This window comes from Zootermopsis nevadensis, unplaced genomic scaffold, assembly GCF_977971745.1.
Source record: "Zootermopsis nevadensis isolate Lab colony 2312 unplaced genomic scaffold, Znev_1.0 Znev_ptg000022l, whole genome shotgun sequence".
NCBI classification, from domain to species: domain Eukaryota; kingdom Metazoa; phylum Arthropoda; class Insecta; order Blattodea; family Termopsidae; genus Zootermopsis; species Zootermopsis nevadensis.
This window is the reverse complement of record NW_028259154.1, coordinates 7052646-7067844: the sequence shown is the minus strand read 5'-3', so window position 1 is coordinate 7067844 and position 15199 is coordinate 7052646. Positions and strand designations below refer to the sequence as shown.

Below are 15199 nucleotides of genomic sequence, written 5' to 3'. Positions count from 1 at the left end.
TTCCCTTACCGCGCGGCGCCAAATCCACAGCTGCCAAAGTGGCCGACACAAAACCGAGTTCTTTTACGCTTCTGCGCATCAACTGTTACGTGACCTCGTAAACCAACCAGCTCCCGACAGTCAATGTAAAGCGCAAAGAAGAGGCCATTAGTATTTCTCTCTCCTCCTGCGCCGCCCACCTTCGTTCGTGTCGGTCACTTTAGCTTTGCTACGGTGCGAGTTATGAGCTGTCTTCATTCCCCTAGGATCCCCTGTTCGTGCTGCAACGATGTGCAATTTTGCTGTGACCTTGAAGCATGCAATTTGGTGATGACTACTGTAGCCACTTCATGTTGGTTTCCAACAAAATTCTGCCTCTCCTGCTTCCTATTCGGGTGTTCCCAGTTTGAAATATTAACTCAGAGACCGGCTATCCTGGGGTTTTATTCAGTCCCTCCAGGCAAATTCCGGGGAAATTTTGTCACGACCGCTTCTTTCCATATCCTTTTACATTAATTGTTTAATAATTATTCACGTATTCAACGTCAAATAGTTTAAGATACTGACAGTGCAGTTACATAAATCACAGATAAATAAAATAAGCGTTAGATCTGAAGTTCTGCAAAAAAAGGTCTTTGAAACACACGCACTTACTTTTTATGAATCAAAATGAACAGGGCGTGGCACTAGCATCTTACAAAAAACTTGGCTTGTAAAATCTTCATGTAGTATCTAATGACAGAGTACTACTGATTAAAAAAAGAAAATAGATAAACCGTTCTGTCTAATCTTTGACTAAACGTACAGAAAATGCTGCTACTACGTGTTACATTACGCAAAGTCGAAGTATTTCCTTATCAGTTGTAATGATATCTACACACGTGACTCCACCACACCGGCCCAGTAATGTTTATGACTTCTTCACGCTAAGTGTACAGAATGGACGCACAACGGAAAAGTCGTGTCTGTCTCCAAAATATATTTATCGGATTTCGGTAACAGACCCCATTTGAAACTGAGGTCTCTGCACTAAAATCTGTCAAGATACATCATTTTCGGTTCAAAACAGTAATTGACGATGGAATCAGGGATGATCTCGGAAACGTCGGGTATTTGTCCACAACTAACGCGGCTTTTTGCCTGAGAAGACTATCGATTTTGAGGTTATCACGACGGTGAGTACAAAGATGGTTTGGAACGGTGGTAAACATCAACCGGAGTACACGGTGCAACCACTCATTAAGACAGCTATCTACACATTCGCCACCGTGATAACTTGAAATCTCGACTGTTGTATTGGGCATAGACGTAATATCAAAACATGTAAAAATAATTTTGGACTCTGTGAAGCGTGGTACACGCAATGTGATGAACTGACGGACGCTAGATTTGAAGATTCTGATGATGGAGGCAGAAAGTACCTCTGAAACGTCGGTATACTTCTACCAGACTACATGGCGCAACAACCCAGAAGACAGCAATCTTTAGATTCACCGCCGTGAAAACATCGAATCCTAAACACTAGATCTGTATGTGCATTAAATTAAAAAGACCAATGTGAAATGCAAAAAAGAAAACGTATTTAGAAAGTGCCGTATATTTTTCCAAACTACAGAATAGTTTTCGACGTTCTGTACATTTGATCACACAAAGTTTATCAGCAGACGGAAATTTCCAGTGTTTAAAATCCATACCAGAAGTGAATCTCAAAATTTCATGTTCCTTTATTTCAACAACTTGACACTTGACATTTTGGACATGTTTAGTAATTTTCCCATCGGTCATTTAATTCCCTGATTCAGTTGCTCCAAAAAAGTTCTTCGCGAAGAGAAGCAACTATGAAGTTCCTCACTGTGTAACTTACACCATTCCCCTGCTACTTGTCCGCTTCTTATTCGATGTTTCACACAAAACATGTCCGCGACTAGAAAAAAACTCAAACACGCCAGCAAGGAATTTGGAGTCGATAATAAAACTGAAGATTAAAGAAAGAAGACATACGGCCGAAAGTTAGCATAGGAACAAAAATCTATCTACAGGCCGCAAAGTAAGACGAAGAGCAAAAATACTCTGGAAAGCGAACACGTGAACCCTGAAACTCACCAACTTGCACAATCTATAGATAACACAGTCTTCATAAGGCCAGCGCCATAGCTTAGGCAGTACCGGTGGGGATTTTTGGTGGAAGAAAAAGGCTTTGAGGGCAAGATTTTCTCCGATCTCTCCAGTTTTAATCTCTTAACACCATTCTGCCGCTGTTCAGCAACCAATCATCCGGGTGATGAACGATCGGTCCGTTAACAGCCGCATTTCCACAGTCTCGTGCTAACGTAACCACAGCCTCCATAAAATGGGTGCAACAGAAAAAGTATTTTGCAGAAATGGCTGACCTGTATCGACAAATGTATATATGTTTTAGTCGCCATGAGTACAGGAACATGAGGAGACAGCGCGCATAAAACCAACCCCGCCCCCGAGCTGCTCGTTACCTGCTTTTGTTTCACACGAGGCAGTGTGTGGGAGTAAGGCTGGCCAGTTTAATTAGGGAACCATTATATGTCCATATTCACACACAACAACTCCATTTGGATACCCGTGACTGACTTTACAGCGCATTTGTAACGTTGCGCATAAAGCTGCATAGATACGAAATGAATGAGGCCTACAATTATACGCAACTAATTAAAGAAACCATTTTCCTTTATTCTGGCGTTATTTATCTTCTAATTGTCCAAAAATTTTATATTTCGCTTAGTTACTCTACATCAGGGACCACTAACTTTGGTGAGGACAACTAGAAAGATATTTCTATTCGAAACGGGCACCATGCACTTTCATGCTCTATACCAGGAGTCAGAGACGTTTTCATTAGCGTAAGCCACAGAACACAAAATCGTGGGCAATAAACGCAACTGCACCTCTTTACCTTTAAGAGCATTCAATGGAAAACGGACATCTGACCTATTCTGTAAAGACACTTTTGTTAGCTTTCAAAGTAATCGTTAATTTTATAAAAAAGTTAGTTACTAATACAACGGTAATTGTCACATTGTTTTGTTAAATCTCATATGGTCTCAACAATGGAACAATGCACCTTTGAGCAACGATATTTTAACTCTACAGGCTTACATCCACAAAATTTGTTCGTTTCGTTAAAATTTTGTTTTTTGCAATTGTCTGCCCTTAGATGGTCAATGTTTTCCTTGGTATCAGAAATGTTGGTCGCCCTTCTCGCATAGACTAATTCCCAGATCATGTGACGGTCCGCATAAAACGGTTCCGAGGGCCGCATGCACGCCTACCCCTGCTCTATACTTCATATCTAACCTTTCCACCACTTGCACTGTCAAACTTGTAAGTTCTCTTACGTATCTAATACGAAATGTTGAAGCACTGTTTTGGGTGAAGAAGCTGAAAGGAAAAAGACAATACGGTCTTCTACTACAGGCTACCAGATAGCAAATAACAGCTTTCTCGCAACAGCAAGACGTTTAAGGTTAAGTCTGCAAATTAACTCGTTTCCTGTCAAGTGGCAAATCGTTTTGGTGCCCCTGGCCTTGGCCATGTGAGTGAAAACACGTTATCCGGTCCAAGTCACTCTTTATCCGACACGATGGCCTTCTGCAGAAAAAGATAGCATAGGTCATTGGCTGAGTTCAGGAGGAATTGTGAAATGATGTGCAGGACGTAAACAACCCACCTAATTCTGCATTCTGTAGGCAAAAATACAGCTCCAAAATCTTACAGCCTGCGACCACCAGAACAGACCTAGACGTAGTTACGAGAATAAGACAAAAGTTTTCTTTGAGAAACGGTATGCGAAGATACGCTGGCTCAGGATAATCTCCAAAGACGACGAGCTTTGATAAACATTGCGAACAACTAAACACATAGGGATCGGATGTAAATGGGACATCAATTCGGAATATTCTTCCGAAATGTTTTGGGATATGGGCGAAAAGGTTTCCCTTACACTTGAGCACCATGCCATATCGACTACTAACAGCGGGTGGTGAAATTTACTCGCCGGCCGGCCTTCTCCTGGCAACGGTTACATTTTACTGCATATAATCGTCCAATGAATACAGTTTTATATCGCGAACAAAACTTTAAGCACGCGTATGTTAAGTATTAACAAAACATATAAAACAAAAAGGAGCGGACATTATGCTACGTGAATAACGCGCTACAAAAACTGGCCTTATAATATAATATTACACTTAATCGTCCCATTTTCTTGCTGTTATACATGTGGTAATGGTAACGAAATTCAGCAGACACAAGGGACCTGGCATTCAAAGAGGCACAAAAGACAATGAATATTTTTAGGCACTCAAATGGGAGAATGGTTCATCGAAGAGTCTAGAGCTGGATACCACAGAAAACAGCACACATGAAGACAACGGCTGTCTTATGGGTTGTAGCACCGAGTAGTCTGTAGGAGTGTACCGACAATTCAGAGGTACTTTCTGCCTCCATTATCGGAATAATCGTCTTGGAGCCAGCAAGTACCTCTAAAACATCGGCAAACTACCAGACAACATGGCGCTACAACCCGGAAGACAGCCATCTTCGAACTCGAAGCCATGAGAACCTACAAACCCAAACAGAGAATGGACACCAATGTCGTGCGTGTGATTCGAAACAAGGAGAGAGAAAAATACAATTGTGAGACTTTATTTTATTGCCATGTTTAATTTTCGTTAAAATGTTAATTCAATGGAATTAAATCACAACGCGACTTGTTTCAGCTAGGGTCAATGTAGGCATACCGTTAGTTGGTGTCTAGAAATGCTGCACTTGTAAATTGTGATAGCCTGATGCATGTTATTTAGCGATGTCCTATCAACTCCTGAGATGTGAAGATAAGTAAATACGGATTTAGAACTAAGCACCCACGTCCTGTTTCATAACATATTCGCTCGGAAAAACAAACAAAAAATCTCTACTGGAAAGCTAATTTGCCGTATTTTTAACCGAATACATAAAAAACCACAACATTAACCTGCTAGACAGAAAACTGTGTCCGACATCACAAATAAAACTGGTGGAGAGACAAGCATTTTGTATACTGTTTCACAAACTCGCCTGTTTTTCCATACGAAAAGCCATGACATCAAGTTCGGTGTTCAACGGTTATTTATTTCTGAAACAAACCTGTGTATGAAGCAAATGTATACAAAATACTCAGTCCATAAGCAACTACAACTTTCATTTGGTAGATTTCAATGAATCCAGTATTTACGAAAATACACTTAGAATATACGCAAATCGCAATTTAACATGGCATAAACTTACTAGGATGTCCACAAACTTTGTTCGTACAAGCGGGTAAGTGAACAGACGGGCATCACGATAGTCTCAATTAGTGCCACCACACCTAAAATGATAAGGTAGAGTAATGCATATGAGTTTAAGCTCCTTTTTCAAGACAGTCACAGTTACACATAACTAAATATCTATTCTGACGTGCTATCACTGACCGACCACTACAACCTAAAAATATCATGTTCTGAACTACGTACACGCAAAACTTCCAAAGCATTTCCAAACCATAGACAGTTTATTTATTATTTTTGTACCAGGACGGCTACAAGATAACCAATGAAGAAATCTCCGTAAGTTGAGGTAAAAGTCTGAACGGCCTGAGATTTCAGAATTTTATCCAAGTTCAAGCCGGAAGTTTATCTTCCAACCTTCCTTTTATTCCACCCGGAATGAGGCCCGATCTATTTACAATCTTCCCTGACCAACGTTATTAGTAAGTCTACACGCTCCTTTCAACGCATACTTGCCAGTAATCCTTGAATGAATTATTTAACGACGCTCTACAAGCACTTTTCTAGATGTCTGAAGAACGGTAATGAAGGTACAGGAAGCGGAATTTGTAAGATATTACCTCGAGCTACTTCTGGACAGGGCAGCTACAGGCCTGGACCAAGGCCTGATATAAGTCATTGCATTCAAACGCTTTTGAACGTTTTCGGCTTTCTCGGGCTATTCCTTTTTCGAAAATGAATGGTCATTCACATCTGGGCAAACGTTATGCCTGTGGCAGTCTGTCTCGGGAAGGTTGATAGGTTTTCAGGGTGGGCATCACCGTTTTGGAGGAACATCTTACCCTAAAGATGGAGGGAAAACGGAGGCCTAAATCCGAAACGCACGTAACCACTTACAACGCTACACGAAGTCACAAACCAAAATCTCTTATCCCTTACAGAAAGAACACAAATAAAAACCAAGAAATTTTCCGAAAAAGGGCACAATTGACAAGTAAGTTAAGTTCCACAAAAACTTAATATTAATGCAAGTATAATAGATAAATTACTAACAACATGCATACACGAGAATCCAATTAGATTCCCTTAACACTTTTCATGCTAATGTTATTTAAAGATAACTTCTGTTAGTATATTTTCATTGAAAATTTAACTCCTATTCTTAAAAAAGCATGAAACAGTATTAACTGTAGTGTTACGACAGGAATGTTTTCTTTTCACTGATCTAAACATTCAATAAATCCACACCCGAAAAATGCCAGTGCTCTTAAGCAAGACATCTCGATTAAACACAAACGTGTTTCCTTTGGCTTTATGCTCCACAACACCATATGAACTCTCACAGAATAGTGGAGCAAAACATACCCAGACGAGACGACGTCCACATGGATACAGAATCTTCCCACACCTTCATTTTCACTTAAAAACATTCGGCGACGACAATTCTCAAGTTCATTCAAACAATTTAAACTATCACGTCACAAACTCAAACACACGTGGCTATAGTCAACAGCAAAACAATGCACAAAGTCGTTCAAAGTGTACAAATTACATACGCTTCAAATTATCACTGAATAAAATAAAGTTTTCAGACAGATCAAGTTCGCATCTGAAGTGAACCTCACATTACTAGAGCTTACATCCGATCAGGTCGCGCGCAACCTGCACTATGATCGCATGAGCTGACCGTCCGCCTCTATTTGCACTCGACACGTGACAATACGATAAAACAAAAACAGATAACTCCGCGGCGAGCGATCTGTTTAGTACCCCCATCATCCAAGGCCAGCTCTTTATTCTGTACTTCCTCGCGCTACATACTATTCACAATGTAGGTACAACAGTGGCAGCACAGTCGTTATCACTGCTGGCTGTATTCTCGGCACAGAAGGAGGTTACATTTCAGACATTTGTGTATTTCCTCTCAAGCTGAAATGTTGCAAATATAATACTTCTTCTTATTAGTTCAACAGAACAATACCAACAGAAGGTGAAATTTGAGGTTCTCCAGACAGCAAGCATGAAGATGGCTGTCTTATTGATGTTGCGCCGTACAGAAACTGACAGACATTTCTGAGGTGCTTACTGCCTCCATCATCAGGACTACGTGATGTCTACTGTGGTAGAATCTGACATTCCAGAAGTGTTTACTGCCTTCGTTTACTTACGTCGTTTAACTTTTAATCCTCGTAGCTGTCACAAATTCATGCTTCAAGGTGATAGCTAAATTGTACAACGTTGAAACACGAATAGCGGACCAAAGCCCTGTGAACAGTTCAGAACTCACAGAGTAGCAAAGCTAGCAACGCTGTACCGGTGACTATGGGCTGCGTGGTAAGGCAGGGTGGAGTCCTTCCGTGGCGTTGAAGTACGCAGTTTGGTGACATCTACTACAGTTGATAGTACAGTCACGCAATTCATTCCTTGTACATGTTTCATTTGTCAAAAAATAAAGTACATTGAAAAGAAGGAATGTTGTATTAACTGTTGGAAATATCTACCAAGTTTGATACAACCCGGCGAAGAGTTCCTGTGTCACGGAATCGATTTACCAGACGAGATACTGTCCATTTGTATGGCACAGGAGAATCGAGAAATGTATCCCTGGAATCGATTCACACCAGACGAGATACTGTCGATTTGTTTGGCACAGGACAATCGCGAAATGTATCCCTAAACTCATTCTGTCAAGTAAGAACAAGATGCCAGGCAGCGTTCGACAATGAACACTAGTCGCAATAATGAAAAACACATCCTTGTACTTCGACTGTTGAAATACAGCTGCCAAACTGACGCGAGCGGATTCTTGTATACTCACAGCGATATTGTGTTTATTATTTCGGGTGAATTGTATTGCAGCAACAAATAAACAGTTTAATATAGGTCGTGTAACTTCTCGATCACCCTGTATAATAACGTGGGAGACGGACTCCAAGGCCAACGAACAATGTGCCATCACTTGTAGTAAAATTATAATCCTGAAAATTACTAAATATCCACGACTTTTGGATAGGTCTGTTAAACTTTTGTTTCCCGATATCAAACAGAGTCGCGTGTTTCACGGCCTGTTCTTTAGTACCTCGTCATGTGCACACCGATTATATGAAAGAGCTACAGAAATGAGTGTGATCATGTTAAACAGAGTTATCAATGCGATAAGCAAAGGTAACCTCAAGGTCGAAATACACTGTCTACATCCCTACATCTTTGTCACAGTTTATATTACTGTATTACTGACAGTGAAATCACATACAAATACTGTGCATAAATACGCATTATTACAATTCATGTAATTAAAATGTAACTGGATGTCCATTTCATGATGTTTCGCTGCTGATTATGTTTTCCATGATAATACCGCTCTAGAGTCGTATCTTCAAGTCTCAGACGAACTGCCACCTATCCTAATAGGAACTCATTCGTGATTATCTCGTCCCCCTAGGCCAAAGACTGAGAGCTTCCTTCCAAATATCTATCTAACATTCGTCATGCTTTGCATATCATCAAATATTCGAATGCAACGAAATGACTGAAAAAATCGGGGTGTGGCTGTGTCGGGGACACGGCCGTGGGTTTTACGTGAATACGTCTGCGTTAGCGGGTAATATTTTCTTTGGGATATGGGAATGAAATGAAAGTAGCGAAATGGATACATGGCTTTTATTTAGCATAACAAATATACAGAGTATTGCTCGCGCCGTCGTTTGCCGCGCGCGCCGCGTCGACTTTCCGACGTTCCCGAAGCCGTCTCACTCGTTCCGCCACGGACATGGCGGTACTGATCGATGGCTGATTAGACGCCCTTTCCGATGAGATGCGTTTCTTGTATTTCCTCTGGGCTTTTCGGTGAGTATGGGCCGACATCAGAAAGTTTAAATTTTTCAAGACTTATTTTTGATTTGTCACCAACAAATATTTTACAAGTTTTTATGGCTTAAATCGACAGATCTAGACGAGATCTTTCGTTTGGCACCAAAAGCAGCGCGCTAGCTCATTGGAGTCACGAGATATACTGCCCGGAAATTTTCGCCCACGCCCCCCGCGCATGCGCGGCGCCAACTCAAGGTCATGCTCGCATCGTAGTCGTATATCCGATCGAACGTGACCACATTTATTTTAATCGTGTTATTATTCACGAAGTTATAGTGTCGTAATGGATCACCCTGCAAACGTTACATCGCCATTTCCGTCCTGGTACCCCATACGTCGGTCTGATTTTAAAGACGTATTCACGTCAAAAACTAAGAGGCGATAGATAACATGTGAGGAAATCGAAAGCCACAGACCAGACCACGGTGTGCATTCTTGCGCCCGTCGATAGATGGAAGCAGCATACATGGATTCAATGCAATACTTCACGTCAGATGGCAACGAGAGAGTAACTACACAATATTAGAGTCCGGCCGGACAGTAAACGGACAGTCTTTGTTCACGTCGGGCCGTTAAAAAAGTCCTACGTTTTATTTTCGTTTTGACGGCAGCAGTGTTATTTTTAATGTGGATTATCTGCACCAAATAACAAACAAGTGGCTGAAAACTGGTTGAACACAAACAAGAAAAATTGACAGTGGAACCACGGTTCCGGAGAATCTCACGTAAATACGTCTCTGTATAAAGGATATACATGCTTTACAATTGAGTAAATAGTTTGATTAAGACATTGTTTATTTAACTTGAATTAGTTACGCTTAAGATGGGTCTGTGGTAGCTGAATGTAATGTATTGTAATGTAAAAAAATGTAATGAAATGTACGAGGGTCGCTCATTAAATAATGCCCCACATTTTTTTCCTCAGAACATATTTATTCAAGATGGCTGAAATTTAGTGACAATATAAATCAATGTTTCCTTTACACATACTATTTTTCCACATAGTCCCCATCAACTTGTACGGTTTTACGCCAGCGTGGAACAAGTGCGTGCATGCCTTGCCGGTACCAGCTCTTGTCCTGTGCACGTAGCCATGTCCTCACTGATTGAATCACGCTCTCGTCATCTTCAAACCTTGTTCCGCGGATAGCATCTTTGAGTGGCCCAAAGAGATGGAAGTCGGAGGGTGGATGGGGCAGCACCGTCCAACCCAATTTGGTGATTTATTCCCGGGTGCTCAGACTTATGTGAGGGCGTGCATTGTCGTGCAGGCGCAAAATTTCTCCTGGATGCTTGTGAAGCCGAAATCGTTGGAAACGTTTCTTGAGGGTTTCAGGGTCCCGATGTACGCGTCTCGCACCTCTTGGCATCACATCCACAAGACTGACCCCATCACTGTCCCAAAAGACAGTCATCATGACTTTTCCGGCGGAGGGAGTTGTCTTGAATTTCTTCTTTCTCGGTGATTGAGGGTGATGCCACTCCATTGACTGCCTTTTTGTCTCCGGCTCAAAGTGGTGTATCCAGGTTTCGTCACCTGTAATGATCCCTCAGCATCAAAACGCTTCCAACAATTCAGAAGAAATTGTTTTCCTTTGAATCCTGTGGTCTGCTGTGAGACTTCGTGGAACCCATCTTGTGAACACCTTCGAATATCCGAGAGCCCGGATAATTGCAATCACACTTCCACTGCTGACTGAAAGCTGTTGGGCCAATTGTCGAGTTGTGATGCGCCGATCCTCACGAATAATGGCATCCGCGCGGTTCAATATGTCTGGAGTGGTGGCTGTGGCAGGACGTCCAGAGCGCGGCAGATCACGGAGTTCGGTTTCTTCACTTCCTGAAGCTTTAACTCTCTTAGCCCAGCGACCAACGGTGCTCCTATCGACTGCACAGCTTCCATACACTGCACACAAACGTTTATGAATGTTCACCACAGTTTCTTTTTCAGCAACAAAGAATTCAATTACAGCTCGTTGCTTGTAACGAGAGTCGTTCACAGACGCCATTTTAACAGTTCACTACAGCCCCGCCATCGGTTGGAATCATTTGAAACTCCGTACACGAACGCGGGAAACATCAAATCTCAAGCATGTAAAAGTACACTTTTCTATCTTCATTATTGGCTGAGAAAAAAAAGTGGGGCATTATTTAATGAGCGACCCTCGTAATATAATGTAATAATTCTTAAATAAGATAAGTACTTGTGATATTCTAAACGTTTTTAACAGCACAAAATTATCTACTCTACGACGCACTTCTTCTACAAGCGATTCACAGCTCAGCTCGTTCCGCAATAACGAATGCGGATTGTTGACGGCAGTAATGTAACACAATAATGCCGAGTAAACAGACGACGTAACAATTAGTTTCTTAGGTAACCTACCAATGCACGCAGGAGTTCATATAAAAGCTGGCCATTGTTGTCGGTCCATATTTACACATTGTTGATATAGATCTTACACATCTTCGTTACGCTTTTTTGCCGAATTACCCTTCCGTATAGACGTATTTACGTCAAAAAAGGTCAATCGTCAGCTGTAAAGTGCGGAAAATCCAAATCGAATAGTGATCCAGAAAAGTCGCTTTCAAGAAGATAACAAGCCGAAGAATAAATACAGCATCATTTCACATGCATTGGGGAGTCCAAAGCCGCAGTGCGTCATTTGTGGTAACATCGTTCGTACAGATGTGGACAAATAACTCGACTTGTAGGAAATTGACAAGAAGAAATGCATAACCGAAACTTTAGATAATGTTTTAGCAACGGCGCGGCGAAGACTTCCGCTGCGACGATAAGTGCGCTGGGAATCAACTGCTGTGCTATACTCTTTCAAAAAACATACTACGCATAATTGTTTACACAACACACTGTTACTGCTTTGCAATAAACTGAATGAAGCCTTCTTCACTTCACAGACACTTTTAACTACAATGCCCAAAGTCGACAAGCCTGCTGATTCTTTTCAAAGAATAGTTCACAAGTGGCATTGCTAGTTTTGTAACAAAACCAAGCGATGTGAACGAAACTAAATCTAAGGCGTCATACCGGATAACCTACCAAATGGCAAAGGCTTCACAAGTCCATATTGCAGCAGTGCGCTTGATTGGTCCATGCACGTATAAAAAGACGTGGTTCAGTGCGTGTTCGGTGACACGGGTGCAAGAAAACTGGCATGGAACCTTTGACCAATGACAGTCTCGAAGTATGAAGGGCATGTCAAGTAATGTAGAATCCACTATCGTACAGAAAGTAGGGAACAGTCGAAATACCGTGCCTTGCACTTGGATAAGCTGTTGCTGTTTCCAATCTGATTCGTTACTCTTTGCAAACTCGATGCTCTTTGCTGCCCATTTGATGCGATGAAGCTTATGAACAGTATTTGATAATTCTGTTCGTACATGAAAGGAAACACCTGTCCATCACAACGACCAATTTGGTCAATCATATTTAATTAAACAATCGCTGTTTACTCTGACAATACTAAACCCATAAATGCACTCTGTGGGCAAAATGCAGAGTTGCTGAGTTACTGAAGATCGTATAACAGATATTTCCAATGTGACGCATACTTTAATGGAGCCAAAATAGAATAGTCTCGCTGCAAAGTAATCTGTAGTGATGGGGTCATATCAATAATATGGAAATATAATGGATTTGTAGCTCAAACAAAAAGTTGACAGTGGAACCACGGTTCCGGAGAATTTGACGTAAATATGTCTATACGGAAAGGAAGTTTATATATTGGCTTTATTCTAAATATTTCCTTCATACCCGCTTTACTATTGAGATAAGTTTGATTAAGACAGCTTATTTAACTTGAATTAGTTACGCTTAAGATGGGTCTGTGGTAGCTGAATGTAATGTAATGAAACGTAATGTAAGGTAAGGTAAGGTAACGTTTCCTAGGTAACAACAATGCTAAGTAAACAGATGACGTTTCCTAGGTAACCATTGTTACACTTTTTCGTTCCACTTTTTTGCCGAATGACCCTTCCTTATAGACGTATTTACGTCAAAAAGGTTTCTCCTGACATCTGCTGGACACAAACTGTACTATCCACAGACAAGCTCCCGCGGCAAACGTAGTAAGCTGGAGGACTGCGCATTGACACTTCATTAAATCACGACCAACAAATTCCAGAATACTTCATGGAGGCATACAGTGCAGAGAAATTAGTAGTGTACCCAGAGGACCAAAATCGACATTAATTTCGTTTGTCTGAGAAGAAACATATGTTCCATAAAAGTAAACAGCAGCATATGTGTCGTTTTTATTTTTAATTTTAACCTTACACTGTTCGATTTCGATCGGAAACGTTCGTGCTACTGTGCGACACCAACCAGAAGATCCGATTCCATTCGTTCAATTTAAGTAGCGGTCTTAAAGTGGCCGAAGCATAAAGTTCGCCACTCGTCTCCATTAAGTAAGAAGTTCTTTGATGCATGTAGCTTTAACCTAATGCCAATTCGCCTTCCATAAATATTGACTGGGTATAGGAACGACGTAGAACCTGATAGTTCCAGACAGCACTTGTGTACACACACTTACCGAGTGTGAAAAACATTCACTAAACTCTTCAATGACAAGGAGTTAGCAGACAGAAAGACAAAATACATTTTAAAACCCACTTTCTGGAATCGAAACTCACCTCTCAACGACAACACAAAAATGTACTTCACTTTCGTGCTTGAGATAACATAAGCGTTAACTGCTCGGCCATCTTGTTAGATTCCAGTATGAAAACTTGTATGAACTCGTCCTTGGTTAAGTTCTCAAGGAGAAAGTTCTGCTAAGAGAAGCGACAGCCAAACAAACAGCACATCCAGTACAACTCGCAAAGCGATTAATCTCGATTAAAAGTAACCGTCCTGAGACGAAATTGTGTAACGGCTGTTGTGCGGGACTGCATAACAAGAAACTCCACGGCGCGCGGCTTGCACATTACCCCATTTAGATATCCTTTGCGAAAAATTATCAACTAAGGCACATGAATTACAATCATATTCCAAAAGTTCCTTCACAACTCATAATAACTTCAGAGCGAAGACTGATTATCGCATACTATTTGCAGCAATCGATTATCACAATAAACACGTTCAGTTACATTGCATTCATGAACAGAAAAGTGGGGCACATTCAAAGGAACATTTGCAATATTCTGTATTTCCTCTACCAATGTTTCTCTGTGTATCGTTCTAGTTCTTCTTGGTCATCTTTCTGGTTCGGTTGCAATCTCTGGGTCTGCATGTCTTACATCAGTGAAATACCCAGTTCCATTCTGAAAGAGACCGGCAATCAGTGTTCTTCAGGCCTATCAAAAAAATACCAGTGTATTAACTTACACTGGACGACTACCGTAGCAAAATACATGCAATATCTTGTATTAATCGGCTAAACAACCATACTGCAGATATTCATCAGTTTTTTGCATGCTACAAATAAACATGGTGACGATGCGAAATCTGTCATTAAAGACAATTATAAGCGGCTCTACGTCTGTAACTTGTATAATTATTGAAATTGTATCATCCACTAAAAATTCAATGTATCTGAAGGTTAATAAAATATAATTTTTAATATTCTCGGGCTTAGTGGCTTACCGGCTTCAGCAATGAATAATTTTATCTTCCCCCACAGTGTATTTGTGTGTTTCATATGATTATCTGAGCAAACTGCGATTACGTCCTTAAACAACACTAACTCGTTAATTTTTGTAATGGAGGTGTGCATATAACGTAACAACTGAATGTTTAAATACTAAAAACTGGAAGATGCAAACAAGGACACGCTAAATGAAGAAGAAAGTCCTATATCATACATAACAAATTAACTCAAGATGCAAGATGTTCTACGAAAAGTTTATAGTTACTCAACTGACACCCCATGTTGAGTATCGTACTCACAAAAGTTTATTTTACGCCTGTTTTTAGACTAACCTCCTTGTTGTGTGTTCTTTATGGTACATACCGTTTCGCATAATAAATTAGCGTAAAAAAACCTGTAGTTGGCAGGTACTTTTATAACACTTGCCTAAGTGATAAACTGGTAGCAAAGCTTATAGTGTCT

General features: G+C 40.8%; 1 protein-coding gene and 1 long non-coding RNA gene across 5 annotated transcripts in view; one reads left to right on the top strand and one right to left on the bottom strand.

The window, feature by feature from the left end:
* NFAT (nuclear factor of activated T cells 3) overlaps positions 1–15199 on the bottom strand; it is a 118236-nt gene that overhangs the window by 75777 nt on the left and 27260 nt on the right. The window contains exons 1-2 of one of the 4 annotated variants that reach the window (XM_022066733.2): positions 6624–6933; positions 5278–5359 (exon numbers count right to left, since the gene is read on the bottom strand). The exons of 2 other annotated variants lie outside the window; for them this stretch is intronic. Coding sequence is in view for 1 of the 2 variants with exons in the window: in XM_022066724.2 (XP_021922416.1) it covers positions 6624–6672 (49 nt within the window). In the remaining variant the exon portion in view is untranslated. Of the gene's footprint in view, positions 1–5277; positions 5360–6623; positions 6934–15199 lie in introns of those variants that run through there. One more of the 4 variants, XM_022066724.2, reaches the window with a different exon arrangement.
* Positions 9354–14712, top strand: LOC110831126 (uncharacterized). Its single transcript, XR_002543483.2, has 2 exons — positions 9354–9897; positions 14333–14712. It is a non-coding gene; the product is annotated as an uncharacterized LOC110831126 (long non-coding RNA).